Raw genomic sequence first — 14,431 nt, 5'->3', positions numbered from 1 at the left:
GTTTCGTGGAGTTGAACTTAAGTTGGTGTTGATGTTGAAGTTGATTTCATGCGATGTGGTTCGATCTCTAGTACTTGATCCTCTGATTCTCTCTCAGTTGAATGAGTACGCTTGATTTTAGGAAGCAAAGCACGTGATGATTGTGGAGTTGAAGTCTTGGAAGAATACTTGTATCTCCGAAGGACTTTAGTCTATAAGAGTCTTCTATCTTCTAAGAATGCAGCTTTAGGAGTCTTGGGAGTCTTCTGCTTGTTGATGAATTCTCTTTGGTCTCTATAAATGTAGAATTGTTTGTATCTTCAAAGGACTTCAATCTTTAGAGTGTTTGTATCTTCAAAGGACTTTAGTCTTCAGAATGCTTGCATCTTCAAAGGACTTCAGTCTTCAGGATGCTTGTATCTTCGAAGGACTTCAGTTTTCAGGTGTGGTCAGCTTCAAGAGTCAAGGAGTCTTCTGATTGTAAAGAATTCTCTATAAGCTCTCTGGAGTATAGAATTGTTGACCCACAAATGAGGAGAACTCCTCTATTTATAGAGTTCTCTGCTGGAATTCATGGGCTTGGGCTTGGGCTTGGTCGATCCATGGGCCTGACTAATTGGATTTGGGTCTTATTTGACATTTTGGTCAAATTAAGCCTATTTATGGGCTAAATTGGACTTTTAGCCCAAATAATAATATCAAATTGAACCGAAGTAATTTTATTCAATCCAACAGTTACGAAGGAAACATGTGGCATCATCGGACTTCGCCAATTTATGTCTGCAACTTCAATTTGGGACAAATGTCAACTTCTAATTAGTCTCGAATTCAATTATTTGGAATTTCGTCATTAATTTAGTAAATGACGTGATTTGCGATCGGTCCAAAATTTCTTATTCAACAGTAGTGAACGCCTTAAAACCAGAAGATAAGTTACTATAGGTCAGAAAACTGTGCAGAGGGTACTATGTACATGACCTGGTTCCCTTTCTCAGAGCAATTGGCATATCCAAAATGGTATCATAATTGCCAGTTTTCGTCGGTCTCTCTTCAGTATCAGACTTCTGAGACAATTCTGCATCTTCCTGAGGATCCTCCAGCACCTTATTACCTCCTGAAATTTCAACCTTCTCTGAGCTCGTCTCATCATTTTCTATGCTCCCAGACTTCTCTTCAAGAATCTCCTCTGAAACAACAGGATCTTGAACCTGAGCTGGTTCCGATGTTTGGACACTTTCCGATGGAACACCAGGGGTTTCTTGAGTTTCCTTTCTAAGATTCTTCCTATAGTATGTTATCCAGGGCACTTGTCTAGTAGGAAGGACAGACACTGGAATAACAGGAGCAGAATTAGGCTCGAGACTAGGTAGACTGGGTTCAGTAATATTAGGACTAGGCTCAAGATTGAAGCTAATAGGTACGGAGTATGTGAAACTGTTAGTCTCTTCACTCGTGGTCTCCCCCTAAAGATGACTAACGGGAAAGAATGGTTTGTCTTCAAAGAACGTAACATCCATAGTGACAAATATTTTCTGAAAGATGGGTGAAAGCATTTATAGCCTCGTTGATGAAGCGGATACCCAACATGTTAGGTTTTATGTCCTAAAACTTGTGGTATGTAAACAATGGAGCTTATTCTGAAAATTCAATAAAGGTGTTATTGAATAGATCTATTGCTTGAATAGAAATCCAATAAACCTAAAAGTCCCTTGACTATTAGATGAGTACTTGAATTTGATGTGGAGACATAAAGTTGGATCAGGTTCGAGTAAATAGTCAAAATGATCTATAGTACATGGATAAGATTTGGGTACCTTATTCTGGTAAAACTATTGGATACGGCTTGCTCTGTAGTTGTTACAAGGAGTTGTAAAATGCTACAAACGAAGTGATCCTAATTCATTCATGTTGAACATGAGGAGTGGGGGTGTCCTTGTGTAAAAGAGTTTGTACAAGATCGGACCACGAAATGAGTCACTCTTACTTTATAACGTTGTTTACTATTTAAGACTGACTATTTCAAAGCGATGACCTAGGTAACTTGACCTTAATCTTGAGCTAACTATGAACTTCTGTTTATCTGGGATTGCCCTTAGATTTGCATAGGTGAGGGTTGGCTCAACAACGTCGACTCAATATCACTGCTATTTTAGGGGTAAGACCGGATAGATAGCTGGGGACATAGGGTGCAAGAGGGAATTCACTCTTACCCGCTTTAGGGATAGTAGAGAGGTTATTCCCTTAAGTGTTGATTCTAGGGCTTGAACAAGGGATCTCGCCCTCTCATTTGGCATGAGAGGGGCTCCGTTTTGTAATTGGATTACAAAACAATTGTTCATTAAGGGATCAATGGGGACTTAAGGAACAAGAGGGGGGTAAAAGAGATTTGACCTAGCCGTTATTATGAACAACCTGTGAAGGGTTAACTTATTAATCATGGCTATATCAAGTGGACATAATATATCTACAGTGAAGGGAATTCAACTATGGGCTTTAGTGGAGTGACCCATTAGTTAACAAATGGGGGTTAGATCGGTCTAATGAGTTTAGCCGATTAATCTCGGATCGTTGGAGTTCATGATCTGTAGGTCCATGAGGTCTCCCTACTAGCTCAGAAATGGATTAGCTCTAGAGTAGCGTGATAAATTAATTTGAAACGTTCAAATTAGAATCAAACGAAATTGGAGAAAATATATTTAAATATGATTTAAATATATGAAGATGAATTTGTGTAAAAAATTAATTTAAAGAACTTTTTACTAAGATCAATGTAGTTGTATGTAAACCTAAAGCAATAACATGATGAACCAAGAAGTCTCCAGACTCTATTGATAAGAATAGTGAATTACTAACCTAGCTGGCGTCAGATTATTACTAAAAAATGGCGAGGCCAAACACGACACTAACAGCTACAACCGGAACACAATGACTTTCGTTTATTAATTTTATTAGAAAATTAATTTATGAAATTAATTTGTAAAATTAATAAATTTTGATTTTAGAAATAAAATATGATTTTAAAATCAAAATAGATTTTGAAAATTCAAAAATTACACAAAACTTGAAAAATGGGTTTTTCAAGTTCATCTTCAACTTGCTCACAAGCAACCCACCACCTCTTCTTTGGTTTACTCTAAGCATGAGCTACATCCCATGCAACACATCTCTTTGCATGATAGTCTACAATATATTGAAAATCTTTGTGTTGAACTGTGTTACGATAGTGGGATAGAATTGTTTGAAGGTAGACAAAATCTGGACTTATCAACAAGGAGATATATCCATGTAAGTCAGGTATGATCATCAATGAATGTTACAAACCACCGTTTACCAGACAAGGTAGAGATGTTTGAAGGACCCCAAACATCACTGTGGATCAAGTGGAAAGGTTGGGTAGGTTTATAGGGTTGAGAAACAAAAGACACACGAGGTTGTTTAGCACGTATACAGACATCACAAGATAACGAAGAAACATTCACATTATGGAATAAGTAGGGAAACAAATATCTCATATATTGAAAACTTGGATGTCTAAGACGAAAATGCCACAATAAATAATCTTTTTCAAACATAGTAAATGAAGATAAAAGGCTAGTCCTAAATAAGTTCCTGGAAGAAGCATCGTCAAAAAGGAAATAGAGGCCCCTGTCATATCGAGCAGTGCCAATTGTCTTCCCCGAGCTCAAGTCCTGAAACAAAGCAGCATCTAGTGAGAAGACGACTCTACAGTTCAAATCTTTTGTTATTTTACTTATTAATAACAAGTTGTAAGAAATTTTTGGCACATGTAAGACATTTTGTAGAATTAATCCCTAAAAATGTGACAGTCTTCATTTTCTAGCAACAGAAGCGAAGGACCCATCCGCAATTCGAATCCTCTCATTTCTAGTACTTAGATAGTATGAGAAAAATTGATCAGATGAGTTAGTTAAGTGATCGGTCGCTCCTGAATCTAGAATCCATAACTCATTCCCTTCAACAAGGAAGCTAAGAGATTGAGGGTTACTTGATTGAGTAGCTGTTCCGATCCCTATGGAACCTGAATCACCTGGGATGGTCACCAGAGGTTGTATCTGAGGTTGTGTGGCCCCCTCAACCGATTCACTCACTAGAGCATAACCAAATTTTGACTTGTCATTTGGATGGCGATGTTTACCATTTGGAGGTCGACCATGCAGTTTCCAACACTGATCCTTCATGTCCACTTTTTTTTGCAATGCTCACATACTGGGGGTGTTTTGTTATTCTGCTTGTCACCATCAGATCCAGCGGATTTCACCCCAAAGGCAGCTAACTCTATGATAACGGGCATAAATGCATGTTATCATAGTGCTAAGTTCTAAACAATGCTGGCTTGCGTTGATAAAATGTGTTAGATTGCATAAAAAAAACATTAAGTTTATTACATTGCGGTTGCATGCGTTCATCACATAGAAAATAGTAGATTTTTTTATTTTTATGCAGAATATGCGTTGACGCAAAGCGGAAAAGTGATCATAGGAAATCATTGGTCGAGTGCAGCATCATCGTAAGACTTTGCGGTGATTGTGTTCGCAAACACTTGGTCAAGAAGGATTGTCGCAACTTGGTCGGCGCAACTTAGTGGGCGCATCTGGGTGAAAGGCATAATTAATCACGATGGGACAAAAAGCTGATGACGGTTGAATCTGAATTAAGTTGACAGCCACTAACGATAACAAGTACATTCAGCTTTTCGGTGACAAATATTCAGTGCATCAGTCAGGGAATTAAAGCCATCCCATCTGTGCAATCATAAGAGAGAAGCTGCCTTTCACCCCGAATCTCTATAAATACCAAAGGCATCCTTCAGAAAAGGGGTTCGAAAATATTTCCGAAGTTCGGTTAAGTTAGCTTAGCACGTCTTTGTCCATAGTTTTCTTTTATTTTTAAGGAGAAGCAAGAGAAGAACTGAGACGCAGGAAGATCGCTCAGGGAAACTCAAGAGAGTACCCGAAGGCGTAGAAATAGAGAGCGGGACGACTCTCGCGAGAGCGAGATTACCTTTTGAACACGAGTAGAAAAGACAGTGTAAAAGCCTGGAAAGTAAGAGATTGCTACTAGGCTCTTTATTCTATTCTTGCATTGTTGTTTTGTACTTCATCTTTATATTTATACAATGGAAGTTCTTATTCTACATCTGTTCACTCTCTTATTACGTATAAGTAGCTAAACTAGTCGAATGGGTTGAGAAGAACTAAGCTAACATGACCTAGGATTTTCATTGTTTGCGATTGTCTTGTTTTATGTTGTGCCAAATATCCCTTTAGAGCTACTCGAGAGAGAGTCTAAAGAAAGAACCTAAGACTCGAGAGAGCTAGGTTAGAATCTAGACTCAAGAGAGCAAGATTATAACTGTATAAACAAGAGATAGGAACTTAGAGATAAGCTCTGTTTGCCAACCTACATCGCATGCACCCTGAGACAGGTTGATATTATGTGATCTCCTTATTTGTATGTGTGTCATTTCATCACCGCATAAATAAGAATAGAGGCTTATGTGTAGGTCCTATAGACTTATCGCATATATCGCATGTGTTCTAGCAATAGAAGCCATAGCATTCGCATCAAGAGATGGTTTACTATTATATGTGTGGTGCATGATCGTAAAGCATGAACGCATCCTAGGAAGTGTTAGCTGAAACCCTTCTTAACCGGTTCACCGCATACTCATCGTATCTTCCATTTTATCAACTCTTTTCAAACTCCGCCGCATTTGTTTATTTTTCATTACCGCAAATAACAACCTCAACAACTATTGATTTATTTGGTTACCACAAAGTTTTCTAAAAAAATTACCAATGCAACCTGTTTTCCCAAGTCCCTAAGTTTGACACTGGACTTATCAGGAACTTAGTGGGGTTTACATTTGGATTCCACTGAGAAAACTTGAGTGCTCAACGCATTTTTTACCATCGCATTTCCTCCATAATTTCACTTCATAAAAAAATGCATCACTCTACAATGGTAACCCCAGGCCCATTCATTGCACTTGATCTATCCTCTTCCAATCTAACCTTTGAACAGATCTCCATGAGGGACTGTATCATTTCTACCCTAGTATTCGACTCCGAACCATATCAAATTTGAGGGTAACCCCGCAAGAAAATGATACACACCCTCAACCTCTTGTATCTTCGAGTACTGAATTCTGTCATGCGGGCAGTTCCAGATGATCTCCCGACATAGATCCATTTCTTGCATAACAAAGACATCTTGTTGAAGTATGACGTTACATCCATGCTCCCTTGTTTGCATTCACGAATTTGTTTACATAGAGTATACAGGCGGGATGCGTTCTGACGTCTCGAATATAATCGTCGGACTGCATCCCAAATATCTCGTGTGGTGGCTAACAGAGTAAAGGTTTCCCAATTTGTGGTTCCATGCTACTGATCAACATCGAGCGGAGCAATGAATCCTCTCCCTTCCAGACACGCTCTTGAGGATCCCCAAGACTTGGTCGTGGTATCTCTCTAGTCAAGTACCCAAACTTATGGCGTCACTCAAAAACCATTTTAATTGTTTGGGACCAAGAGAAGTAATTCTGTCCATTCAGCTTCTCTCCTGTGATCATTCCTACAGAGATTCCTATAGTCCTAAATAAAAGATTAGTAGTAGGAAGAGTAGGAAACATTGTTACCGGATTTTTTGAATAGATCGGGGAAGAATCATGGCCATTCAATTTGGCTTCGAGAGCGGCCATTTGTTGTTGGAGATTGGCCAATTGTTGTTGGATTTCCCCATAGGATTCAGATCCAGGATGTTTCTGTCCATAGGTAATGGAGTTTTCTTCAACGGAATCGCCCATTCGAAACTGAGGTTGAACCGAGTACACATGAGGGAGAGGTTGTCCACCATGGTACTGTGAGAAGAAAGCTAATGCTGGAATTCCACCGGTGGCAAAATAGGGCGGTCTGTGATCGGCGTTGCTCCCAGACAGTTGTGAAGGTGGGTAACGAACGGAGGGCTTAACGATCAGCTGCGAGGTTGAAGCAAACACACCAATCTGACCCGGCCCAGCAGCTGGAGCGAACCAACAACCATCTGAAGCGAACCCTATCGTGTGCGAAGTTGAAGCACCCTCATCAGCGATGTTTGGCTGGAATGGACTGATATGCTGGAGCTGGGAGACGTTCGGTGCGCCGGCTGGAGCGAACCCACCAGAGCCTTGTGTCGATCGCGATCCAAGTCAAGGTTGCGGTTCGAGATGCGCGTCGACTGGGTTGGTGATGCTCGACGATTGAAGCTGTCCGAGATGTTTGCCGACTGGGTTGTTGAAGTCTGGCAGCTGGGTTGTTGAAGTCTAGCAGCACGGTTTCAGATGGTTCGGGTTGCACTGGGTTTAAGATGGTTCGAAGATATCGATCAACGACTGCTTGAATCACAGCCACATTAGTCATGTCTGCCAATGTTCCCTCATCTATCAAGTTTGATGACTGAATTTCTTCTATCGGGGCTAGGGTTTCATCACATTGCTTTGATACCATATTGAAAGATAGAAAGAAAAGAGACAAGACAAGGTAAAAGTTCTACTGTTTAATGTCATACTTACAAGAGATCCCAACCTCAGATATAAATAGAATGAGGGGAAACCCTAATTTAGTAATATAGAGTAAACTACAAATATGCCTTTAGAGCTAATGCAACATATTTCAACAGGTTGTATCAATTTAAGTTGTAAACCAACACGGATCCTTTCAGCATGCTTTTTCCTCACTCACATGCATCCTAGGAAAATTCCTAGGAGGTCACCCAATGACCCAAGCTAAGCATGCTTAACTTTGGAGTTCTTATGATTGAGCCACCGAAAAGGAAGGTGCGCCTTCTTGGTATAAGTAGTAACTTTCAATTCTTTTAGGCCTTTCTTAACCATACTTTTATGTCCTCAGGATCCCTCTCATTTGGATGTGATACCGGTTCATTCATGTACCCCTCCTGAACTCGGGTCGTTACAAATTTAAACTCCAAAATTTCGTAAGTGCATCATCAATTACATTCATTTTGATAACCATCGTGTGTAAGACTTATAATTTTTTTTTTTTTTGCTAAAATAAACATAACTCAACTGGCATAGTGCTTGTAATATCATCCTCAGGTCAAAGGTTCATTTTCCCCACCCCGCATTATTAAAAACAAAAAGACTTAATTTTTTCATAAGCAAATCAATTTAGACCATCGAAAAGTCGTCCATGCATCAATTCTAACCGTCTATTTTATTAATTCAACATTGAAAGATGTTTACACATGTGTAAGAATTAGTGTATGGACGATTTTCAAAGGTAATCTTAATAAAGGATCTAAATTGATTCACTTATAACACTTTAGAGTTTAATTGATACAAAGTCTCACAATGTTTTTCAAACGAAATTTGAAGTAAGATGTAAATTGATACAATTATTAATTCATAGTTTCAATTATACTCTTTCCACAAAATTTAGGTATATAAATTGATTTTTTTCACTTGTTTATATATATAAATATATATTAAATTAGATATAATACCTGCAAAAGACATTGGGTAAGATGAATGAAATGCAGGGATTAGGAAACAGAGCTTCTGGTGCAAATGCTTAAGTTGTTTGGCTAAGCTGCAGTTTAATCTTATTTATTAGAGACTAATATCTTATTTTTGGATATCTACTTGAACAAATATTTCTATGCAATTAGTTGGTTCTAAATTTCTGGAGCTTTAATCGTCTATCTCATCTTGAGATGATTCATGTGTATTTTTCTTTTATCTTGAAGTCTAATCACAACTTTCATTTTCTATTCACCTCATAGGTTGACTATGTTGTAAACATCAAAGAAGCTGGAAGTGATTTTGCAAAAATCAATAACAGAGTACAGGTTTTGTCATTGTTTAATTTATAGAAATTCTTTCAAACACGGGCATTTTTGGAAATTATTAGGATTTGTACCTTAATTTTTTTTTTTTCAAACTTTATTTATTTCCTACAGAAGAATATGTCTCAGCCATTATATATTTTTCATACTATGATTATTGTTTTGAAATAACATGTCAAAATAGTTTTCCCTTCTAACAGGATCTGATGTATATTTTGTCCTATTTGATTCAGGATTTTTTTTAGCTGTTCCATGTATGTAGTACATCTAGTATTATAAATATCCCTTTTATTGGCTCTTCTATGTCGGATATTTACGGTTGTAACTTTAGTCTCATCTCAGGTTTACTTTGCATCAGGTTGAAAAATGTCTGTTGTTACGTTCTACTGATTATGCCCTTCTATTTAGTCTCTTTCATGCTGACTCATGCACTGATATTTATCCGCAGGAGCATAAACCGTGGACCTCTTGTAGCTATAATCGAGTCCCCAAACGTGCAACTTCTGAAGTCAGTTGTGAAAGCCTTAGATGATTTTCCATGCTTGAACATTCCTTATAATGCTCATCATAGCCAATATCAGGTAGTCTGTTTGGCTCTAGCTTCTAAGCATTTATCCCCCTCTTTTTTTTTTTATTGAATAACTGAATTTTCATTGAGGAAGAAAATACAAAAGCATATAGAAAGAAGGGAAAACAACCCACAAAAGGGAGTCGAACTACAAAAATGGGCCCAGTCCATGAAAATAAGACCTAGAGGGTAAGAACAAAAAAGTCTCGTCCCAAGCCTAAAGAGAAACATATAATCTAACAAAGAGACCACAGCTCACTAGCCCAACTGCTAAAGACTATTATTCCTCTCTCTCCAAAGACCCCACGGGATAGCCATCACATGATTTGAACCCTTTGACTCTGCAACTTTCCGAATTAATGATATTTGACCAGAGAAAAAAAGTTATAAGAGTTAGAGATATTGATGCCAAATATCCATAAGATCTTTTTATTTTGCATTATGGTTAAAGTGTGTGATAGGCCTTATTTGCCAAGTCATGCTTGAGCCTTCTCTCTATAGAAATCAGCAAGAATAGTATGTACAAGTATATGAACTCTAACTTGAAGTGTTTGATTATTTAGATCGGTTACTCAATACGAGTAAAATGCATTATTTTGTATTAATGTATGTGTCACAGTTTCTTGGTTGGCAACAAAACGCTGCTGAGATTGGAATACGACGGTGTGCTGATTCATCCAAATGGTTAAATGACAGAATCTCTCTTGCAAGATATGCCCATGTAACTTCTTTTCTTTTCTTTTCTTTTTTCTCTGTCAGTTTCTTTATTTGTAGTTGATATGAATCTTAATTTTGAATCATATTTGGCAGGTACTCTTGGGAAATATTGAACTTGATTGGAAAATTTTTACAGCAGATATTTTCTTTTCAAGGGCATTACATGATCAACAACAGGTTTGTTTGTTTGTTATTCTTAATTATTATTATAAATAATTCCATTTTGTTCTATATTTCCTTGTTGAATCCTAGTTTATTGTTAGAAGAAGCTTTTAAGGGCTTGTTGCCTTTTTGGTCATATGTTTTTTTCTACAGATGTGATAATAGAATTTGGTTGATTGATTGAGAAGTACTTAACTGGGAATTTTAAAAGATCAAGGACGAAATTGAGAAATATCTTAAAGATTAGGGAAAATCTGGTATATTTGACCTAATTGTTGAGTTAACTGACGGTATTTAAGTATCTTTGTCCCAACTTATTCAGATCCATCATTTGGCTGTGAATGCTCTGCTGAAGAGTAACCAAGTGAATGAAATAGAAGGCGGTGGCTTTGATGAGGCTGAATTATATGCCCCAGCATTTCCTGTCCTGAAACAATTGATTCGAAGATGTCTTGCAGATGCAACTACATCTGGAAACGTATATGCCGATGAAATTTTGTTGAATCTGTACCGTTGGATTTGCAGGTTTCTGTGTGTTATCTTCTTGATTCTTTCTGAATGTAAAACTTGGCTAGTTGACTGTATTCATTCTTTTTTGCTTTTGCATTGCAGCCCCCAATCAAGGCTTCATGACCCAGCTCTTCATCGCTTGCTTCACAGAGTATGCATTCATGTTCTTATAAACTTAAAACTTATTCTATTTTTGTCCCTATACCTTTATGAGATCATAAAAATAGTTAATTTTCATTTGAATTAACAGCAACAAAAAGAAAACCTTCGTATTAGGAATGACACAATATGGAATTGTTTTTCAAATTTAGAGGTGAGGCCTCTTGAAACTATAGGGAGATATTTGTATATATAGATTATTAAATCACCATTCAACTCAAAAGTTTAAGCGGATGGATTATGATAAATGTAACTATAGCAATACTCTAACACTTCTTTATTCGTGGACGATGAAATTTGTAAAATCTAATGAGTGTAAATCAATATTAATTGGGGAGAAAATGACAATCATCCTGAATTGGCTAGTGGTAAATAAGGGTCATGGGTATAAATATAATAAGGAACTTAGAGAATAAGTTCAATCTATGATGGTCACTTACCCCTAGGATTTAATAATATTCTACTAGTACTAGTTTCCTTGGTATCCAACTATTGTAGTTTTATAGAGCTCGACCACTAATGTCTTACTTGGATACCATGTTAAATCACGCATCAATCTAAAAGCTTGAGTTGACGATGGATTACAGTAAATTTAATTATATCAATACTGTAATACAAGTTTTGAAATGGAACAAGTCTTGAAGTATAGAGATTAAAGTGGTATTTTAATGTAATCTAAAATTTTCAAATGCATCGTATTTACCGTTGCTGCTGTTTCAATAAACTGAGCTACTCTTTTAAAACTTGTTCATAGTGTTTGCTCTTTTGTTGGCTGTTATACGCAAATTAGGTGCCACCATTATTTTTGCAAACTTCTCAAAAGTAATCATAGACACGGGAAAGTCTGATCTTTATGCTGCTAAAGCATATTGTGTTAGCTTGGTGAAAACACTGCAAACAAGGTTGTTCCTTTTTTTCCTCTGGAATCTTTTGTCTTTCTTATAAAGCATGCTTATTAGGTTTCTGTTTTGCCTTATTATTTTTCCTTTTAAGTAGGGACCTGTTTGAGTGGATCGAGCTGCAACCAGTACAGTTCTGGCACTCGCTGTTATTTATGGATCAGGTTTGATGACCTCATGTTTAACTTTCTTGTTGTTTCTTGCTCTTTTGAAGCTTTTTATTAAAGAAAATTCATATTGCTTCTCTCGAGGACAACATATTCTTGGATGGAAAAAAAAGAGAAGAAACTTAAAATATATATTGTTTTAGGGGTGGTTGGGGCACTCAGTTATGTTACGAAGTCTAGAGTTAATATGTTGGAGTTAGAAAGACTGTGTTTAGGGTGCAGAGTTATAAGATGAAGTTACTCGATAAATATGCAAAATAGAGAAAGATGGGTTGATGGAGTTTCTCGTTAAATGTGCAAATTTCAATAGTGAACTATTGAAGCGGAGTTTAACACAAACTTATGAAGTTGGTTAATCAAACACCTCCCTTAGTTCAATATTTGAGGTGAGGGATTTGAACTTCTAACCTCCGATTGAGTATATATGCCTTAATCAGTTGAGTTATGTTCAGGTTGGTAAAGACTAATTAAAGGGAGAGTACTAACTTACTTACATCACGACACTTTCAGGTACCATTAACCATGATTAGTGGGGAAAAAACTGTAGCCTAGTATCGTCAAAGATGTAAAATTCAAAATATATAAGCATTTCTTTTTTATTGGAAAACCACTCCTGGAGTATGGTAGTGGTTGCAATTACACCCTTGAACTTTCTATTATAAACATTGGACCCCGAAATTTCTAAAAGTATTAAAATTAGACCCTCAAGCTAACAATAATTATAGGTATTAGGCCCATAAATGATAAATTTTGAACCCTCAAACTTACACAAATGTTACGATTTATACAATTATTTAAGTTTGAAGGTCTAGTTTGATCAAATTTTGACACTTATATAAACTTGAAGACTCAATTTTTAAAACTGAAAGTTTAAGAGTGTAATTACAACTACCACCATACTTCAAGGATGATTTTTGCAATTTTTCCTATAATAGTTAAAGTAAATTAAGCTTTCATTCTACCTCCCCAAGTACTATCATACTATTTGGATTTTTATTTCTGATTTTCGACGTTTCTTTTATTTCAGTACAACTATGGTGGAATTCCAGCAAAAGATGAAATTACTGATGCTGAATCCCAAGTTATTAACATATTGTCCAACTGGAGGATTGCCGAATATCTACCTATGAAAATTCAGGTAACCTTACTATTTGAGTCTTACTGAATTTTTCAGTAGTTCAAACTACGGTGGTCACCTAATTGTTATTGCAGGATTGTTTCATTACCATCGTTTCTTCATTTATATACATTCCATGGCAATATGCAACGAAACAAGCTGTAGCAAGAGCATCGTTGCAGCAGGGCGACAAGTGTACCCCGCCCACTGAATCATTTGAAACACACGTGACAGACCATCTCAAAGAGCAGGTATAAAACACTCGTCTGCTTCTAGTAACTATGAGTTTCTTTTTTTCTATATTTTTTTACTTTTAAGATTCTTAATTAAATATTTATCATGTTCATCTTGATTATCAGTTGAGTTCTTACTTCAGAAACCAACTGTTTGGGATTGTTCGTGATATTTTACAAAAAAGATCTTCTGGTAGTGTCCATAAATCGATATCATTGCAAAACTCTGAAGATATTGATACATTTATTAGTACAGAGTTTATTTCCTTAACCATCTACATAAACCCCAAGATTTAAGTTGTAACATATTTCTTGGCTTCTCTTACCTGCAGTTTGACTTCCTTACTGAGCTGCATGTAAACTGCAGTCCAAGTAGCTTAGAATAACATTCATTCCATTTAGTGCCAATAATAACAATGAATGGTCTTGTCAATATTTTTCCTATTGTGCAGAGAATGAAGAAGAATTTACTGAAGTACGCATGTGAAAGAGTTTGCACCAGAAGCTCTGTTTTCTAATCCCTGCACTTCATTCATCTTACCCAATGTCTTTTGCATGTAATATATGATTTGTATATAACTACCTTCAGATTTGGAAAAACATTGTGAGATTATGTATCAATTATACTTTTAAAGTGTCATAAGTGAATCAATTTAGACTTTTATTATCTTTAAATATCGTCCATACACCAATTCTTACACACGTGTAAGCTTCTTTAAATGTTGGATTAACAAAATAGATGATTAGAATTGATGTATGAACGGCATTTCGAGGGTCAAAATTGGTTTGCTTATGAACAAAAAAATTATAAGTCTTGTTTTTTAGTAATGCAGGGTGGGAAAATTGAACATTTGACTTGAGGATGATATTACAAGCACTATGTCAGTTGAATTATACTTATTTGAACATAAAAAATTATAAGTCTCACACACAATGGTTATCAAAATGAAACGTAATTAACGAGGCACTTACAGAATTTTGAAGTTTAAATTGATACAACGGAATATAAAACGACGTTTTCCTATATATATAAAAAAACCAAATTGCTCAAATTC

At 36.5% G+C, this 14,431-nt stretch overlaps 1 protein-coding gene across 1 annotated transcript; it reads left to right on the top strand.

The window, feature by feature from the left end:
- Window positions 1-9,951: 9,951 nt before the first annotated feature.
- On the top strand, window positions 9,952-14,226 carry LOC120079575 (DNA polymerase epsilon catalytic subunit A-like). Its single transcript, XM_039033803.1, has 10 exons — window positions 9,952-10,133; window positions 10,223-10,306; window positions 10,614-10,816; window positions 10,904-10,964; window position 11,338; window positions 11,715-11,862; window positions 11,957-12,023; window positions 13,054-13,164; window positions 13,239-13,394; window positions 13,829-14,226. The coding sequence occupies exons 1-10, from the start codon at window positions 9,999-10,001 to the stop codon at window positions 13,892-13,894; spliced, it is 1,032 nt and encodes a 343-aa protein (XP_038889731.1). The 5' UTR covers window positions 9,952-9,998; the 3' UTR covers window positions 13,895-14,226.
- The last annotated feature ends 205 nt before the right edge of the window (window positions 14,227-14,431 follow it).

Source organism: Benincasa hispida, chromosome 6 (assembly GCF_009727055.1).
Source record: "Benincasa hispida cultivar B227 chromosome 6, ASM972705v1, whole genome shotgun sequence".
NCBI lineage: Eukaryota > Viridiplantae > Streptophyta > Magnoliopsida > Cucurbitales > Cucurbitaceae > Benincasa > Benincasa hispida.
This window is presented reverse-complemented; position numbering and strand designations above follow the sequence as displayed.

Coding starts and splice junctions, on each gene's coding strand:
- LOC120079575 (XM_039033803.1), top strand. CDS start 9,999: ATGCATTATTTTGTATTAATGTATGTGTCACAGTTTCTTGGTTGGCAA. Junction 10,307..10,613: donor CATTACATGATCAACAACAG/GTTTGTTTGTTT, acceptor CAACTTATTCAG/ATCCATCATTTGGCTGTGAA. Junction 10,817..10,903: donor CTGTACCGTTGGATTTGCAG/GTTTCTGTGTGT, acceptor TTTGCATTGCAG/CCCCCAATCAAGGCTTCATG.